Below are 5523 nucleotides of genomic sequence, written 5' to 3' on the forward strand. Positions count from 1 at the left end.
TCCAACTCCTGAGATTCTGTGATGCTGTGATTGCAGCTCTGCTACTTCAGAGTCATGACAATCCTAAAACTCTCTCACAAGTCATCCACAAATACCCATGTTGTTCTAGTTTGGGTTATAATAAGTGAATTAACTGGGTTTTTATTTTGCCAGTGGAAAGTGAATTAAGAGATTCTACCACTTTGCAAACTGCACTGACAGTTTGGGATGAACACAGTTAAAATGGACAAGCTTGCCTGGTTTATTTTTGGGTTTGTGTTTTACTTTCTCAATACAGAGGCTCATGAATTTGTTGTTCCTTAAAGTCTTGAACCAAAAGTCTTAAGCAGATTTACAACTGAGCATAATGCATACAAACCAGCCACTTTCTTCTCTAGTATCACAGAATCGCTCGGTTAGAAAAGACCTCTGAGATCATCACGTCACGTAGTACTACAGAGGAACACAGAGGGAGAAAGCATTAGCAAGCAACACAGTCTCAAGATTTTCTTACATCCTTTTGCCCGATGACTAGAACAGGGGCAATAGTAAAAAGATTACTATTTAATACAATGGATACCATCCTTCTTTAACACCCTTAGCTCTCAGCTGTGTACCTTTGACTATTTATAGGTTGTAATGAGGCCCAGGTAAAGAGTTGGGCTTTGAATTCATCCTAATCCAGGAATCTTTAGTAAATGTTATCACCAGGCTGAGCAGACAGTCTCTGTGTGAGACACATGAGATTTAGAGAACGTAGTTTGGTATGAGCAAAGCTGTACCATTTCAAAACTAGCTGAAGGTGTGGTTCAGCTTATAGTGACTCTAGGGATGTTGACATTTTTGGTCATTGTTTTCGTTATGAATTAGCATCATTTTCATCCCTGTGTTCTTTATAGCCTGGAATCTAATTTCACTGTAATTTCTCTTTTACAGATATAACGCTTCCCTCCTTGAAGAAGGCAGGATTATGCGCAGACTGCAGCACGACCGTGTGGTAAAACTACTAGGTATAATTCTGGAAGACGGAAACTACTCACTTGTGATGGAATATGTGGACCGGGGAAACATGATGAAAGTGCTACAGAAAGTGAGCAGTGAATTGCTTCATCCCTTGCCACTGCTTAGGTTCAATAAGAGGCTTGAAAGGGACAGAATGTTACTGCTGTCTCCAAAGAATGGAGTCTTTAGTTTCTCATTCTCCTTTCTGTATTAAAGAGCCACTGGTGGCCCTGCCTTCTCTAGAGACAGCAGAGGACAGCCATGGCTTTCCTGCATATCACCGTGGAGCAAACAGCTATAGGTTTAGGAGTGTTTATAGGAGTGTTTGTAGAGATCTGTGGAGAATTTGCTGAAGAAGAATGCATTTGTAAATATGGAGTGACTCTAGAATTACTTTAATGTGAAAATTTAGATCCAAGAAGGATCTTAGTTCTTTTTCATGCTAGCTTGAGCAGAGAAACTCTTGGGACTGAGAAAGAAACATTTTAAATACTGGTTTTTAATTTGACATTTGTAGTAGCATTTTTTAATAGGTGGTATTTCTTGTTTGTTTTAGCACTCGCTGCCTTTGTCAGTGAAAGGGCGTTTCGTGCTGGAGATCGCAGAAGGGATGGTTTATCTGCATGAGCAAGGCTTTGTACACAAAGACCTAAAACCAGAAAACATCCTTGTGGATGCTGACTTCCACATTAAGGTACTTGTTAGAATGTGAATGGAGGAAGCTGCTGATTTGCGTTGAAGAACTCAGTTTAGCCACATGGCTTAGTATTCCTGATTGGGAAATGAACTCCTTTGTAGTCTAGCAAGCTATGGATCACTGAAGTATGGTGGACTATAAAACATCCGAGCCTGAGATTTGTATAATCTTCCCTCCATATGTGAAAAGAAAGGAGACATTACTAAGGGTATTAAAAAAATGAATAATATTGTTGAGAATTAATGAACTACAAATAACAAAGCAGCTCGAAAGGGGAAAAAAAGAGCCTTAACATGCAGAGATTGAAAGACAATAAAATATCTTGTGGATCATGTATTTTGTCCTTTATTGCTGTAATTTCTCTTCCTGCCTTTGCCTCCTCCTTTTTATTGCTTTCCTTCTTTTGCTTATTATCGTTTCCTCTTTTGTCTCTCTCTTTTTTTGCCTTAGTCATCATTTTTAAATGACAGCCAGCAGCTACAAAAAAAGCAGCAGGAAACTACTTCAAAGAATGGTTCACAAGCCTGTTCCAAAGCCCTTCGAATAACTTTAGTGGGCTTTTGGATCAAGACATGTAGATACAGAGCCTACTGCTGAATAAACCTGAGTAGAATTTGCAGCAGTCCTCATAAAATGTCCTGTCTCTGATCAAGGTGAGTTGTTGAAATAATCACCCCATTACAGCATGAAACTACAGAATAAATTCCTGTGAAGAGAGCTCTGTCATTTGATATTTTGCACACGTGTATTAGTGAAAGTGGTTTGACAAGGTTAATATAATAGCAAGACCTAGTGCAGTATGAGCAGCATACAGATAAGGGATATGAACTACATTTTTTTTCTGTGTCAAAAATAATAATAAAAAAGAAATAATTTTCTCCTTTAAATGTAAATTGGATGCTTTTTTAGGTTTCAGTTTGCTTGTATGGACAGGACCAAATTAGGCTATCATCACACTACATGACAAACTGGAGCCCAGGATCAAGTTCAGAATAATATCAGACTTCCTTAAGCAACTTGTTCAAAAGTATCATTTAAGGCATCTGTTGCATGATCTGTCTGCTTGAATGTGTCTAATATTGCCAATATTTATAAAGGGAAATAATTGTTCTAAGAAACTACAAATGCAGGAAGATTTATATCATAACTTCCTCTATTACATTAGACCTTTCACTTGTAGACATGAACTTGGACTCCTACTTTCTCAGCAGGATGTCACTTGCAGTTCCTCTTCCTTGGAATACAGCACCTCTAAATTTAGCTCAAAGCTTCAGAAACTCAGGAGCAACAATAAGCTAGTTAGAGGCAATCACTGAGAGAAAAGCAAAGCAAGTTAGAAGTGAGGCAAGGTGTCACCTCAGTTTTATCTGAAATGATGGGGTTTACACAACTCAGTTTGACAGCTGCCTGTGGCCAAGAGAGGCAGTCCCATTTCCTTCCATTTTTCCTCTCCTGTTGACCTCCTGTTCCCTTGTGTTAGCACTGATGCTAATCTGACTACCCTGCCCCGATTTGAGAAGTCAAACCAGCACATTACCTTGTTGGCAGTGCTACCCTTCTGGTGCGGAGCACTCAGTTCCACAAGCCATTGGAGTGCCCTGCACTATGTCCTCTGAATGTCAGCTAAGTGTCAGTGCTGGAACAGGAGGAGCAGAGGGAGCACATAACAGAAGGCTGTGGGGAAAGGAGGGAAGGGTTACTTTCTTCACCATCAGCCATTAGTCTAGTTGTAAAAGTGCACCCCAAGGTTTCAGTAACGTCACCTTGTCAAGTACCCGCTACCCAGGTATCCCTGCTTTAACTTATTCCATGCTATCCTTTTCCATGTCTCTCTGCCATACACATCACATCATTTTAGATCCTCCTCCTTTTTGTAGGGAAGATCTAAGGGAGTTGAGTTAAATGGAATCGAAATAAAAAGAACAGTGAGGGAGGGATACCTTCCCAATCTCACAGATTATGTCTGGATTTGAATCTTAGCTTCTTCTCATATGAATCTTCTGCCATGAGCACTGCAAGCTGATCTTGAATGTGATTGTCAATATGAGCAAAAAAAAAACCCCTTCTTTTTTTCTTACATTGTGCAATTGTTCCCAGTGGGGTTAAGTTAATAATGAAGGTTCAGCCTAATGGTTCCCAGTTGGCAGTGATACCTTATTTAGGAAAAAAAAAATCCATAAAATGACATGTAGTTTATTTTCCTTTCTTGTAGTTCCATTTTGTTGCAGTGTTTCATTGTTAGATAAGTTATTATCAGCTATTCATTATAAAATTGAGCACTGCATTGCATGAAATACTTATCTCCTCTTCATCACAGCACTAGGTCTGATGTGTCTCATTTTTCAGATTGCAGATCTTGGTGTTGCCTCCTTTAAGAACTGGAGTCGGCTGACCCAAGAAGAGACTGTCCGACAGAAGCAGATCAAGAGCAGTTGCCAGAACAATGCTGGGACTCTTTTCTATATGGCCCCAGAGCATTTACGCTGTCTTAATGTAAAACCTACAGAGAAGTCAGATGTTTACAGCTTCGGCATAGTGATCTGGGCAATTTTTGCTAACAAAGAGCCATATGAAAGTAAGTTACTTCCAAAAGGACTCTATCACAAAATTAAATTACAAATGTTAAGCATTTGAACTTATAGAATTAAGGTTAGTAGATTAAATTGCCTGTACCCAAGGAATAGCGCCTGTTAGGCACCTTATGGCCAGTAAGAGGCATTAGCTGTATCATTCCTGACTTCTAAGCATGGACAAGAACACCTGAATTGAAACACAGGCATGAGCCCAATCTATTCACATCTGTATAGTGTGGGCATAAACCTGCACTCAGTGGCAAAAGTTAGACAAGCCTTGGGCAGGCCAGGATGGAAATTTTGGTGTACACGATTTCCTAAGGTAGGCTAGTTACATGTGTTTTTTTCTTTTAACAGGAATGGTCACACAGCCATTTCCCGCTTCTCAGCTCTGCGGTGCTAATTTCTAAACATGCAGTACTGTGCTCATGTAGAGCAATAGGAGCAGACTGTGGAATTCTGGAGTAACACGATTATAATTTTGAATGGTTTTTTTGTTAACTAATGGCGAAACGTTCCCTTTGTGGCCATCTTTGTGTTCATACCCAGCCCAGAGCATAACTGAGATTCAGGTTCTAGAGAGCTAGATCTGTCACCATTACTCACACTAGGCATGCCTTACATATAAATGTAAATCCATTCATCTTAAAATAAATCTCTAACCTGTGGCAGTTAGGGCAGTGGATTCAGATTCACTAATGTGAGAAATTTGTAGCTGTAAATCAGACATCTTTCTTTGAAATTGTTTACATATCCACAAACACATAAGGAGATGCTTCACTCTTTCTTTTACCTACAGAAAGGTAGCAAACCCCATGATCAGAACCTGATGGAAATTTTATTTTTCAGATAGTATAAATGAAGCCCAGATTTGCTTTGGCATCATGAATGGAAACAGACCAGACATAGAGGAGATTATTGATAAATGTCCGGTGGAAATTATTGACTTAATGAAACAATGCTGGGAGCAAGAGCCTGAGAAACGCCCAACCTTTGCAGGTAAGGGATTGCTTTGGGATTCTTTTTGTTATGTGTCCATCAACAGTTTGTAATGCAACACAACAAACTTGAGTGTCTTCCTCTTAAAAATATATATTTTTTTCTTTTACAATAGAAATATCAATTCACATGCCCAGTAAAGCCTGCACCCCACACCCTGACTAAAAATGAGATCTGGTCCAGCATTTACAGATTTGAGAAATACTAATGAGTGGATGGAGCTAAGACACTTTATACTATGCTGAAGACAAATTATCAGCAGGTATAAACTTC

General features: G+C 39.3%; 1 protein-coding gene across 1 annotated transcript in view; it reads left to right on the forward strand.

Moving 5' to 3' along the window:
* Positions 1-915: 915 nt before the first annotated feature.
* LOC104540162 (receptor-interacting serine/threonine-protein kinase 1-like) overlaps positions 916-5523 on the forward strand; it is a gene marked incomplete at both ends in the record, with an annotated part of 5717 nt that continues 1109 nt past the window's right edge. The window contains 4 exons of the mRNA XM_010183902.1: positions 916-1069; positions 1538-1675; positions 4025-4253; positions 5101-5250. Of these exons, the coding sequence (XP_010182204.1) occupies positions 916-1069; positions 1538-1675; positions 4025-4253; positions 5101-5250 (671 nt within the window). The remainder of the gene's footprint in view (positions 1070-1537; positions 1676-4024; positions 4254-5100; positions 5251-5523) is intronic.

The sequence above is a fragment of the Mesitornis unicolor genome, unplaced genomic scaffold (assembly GCF_000695765.1).
Source record: "Mesitornis unicolor isolate BGI_N332 unplaced genomic scaffold, ASM69576v1 scaffold50420, whole genome shotgun sequence".
Lineage (NCBI taxonomy): Eukaryota > Metazoa > Chordata > Aves > Mesitornithiformes > Mesitornithidae > Mesitornis > Mesitornis unicolor.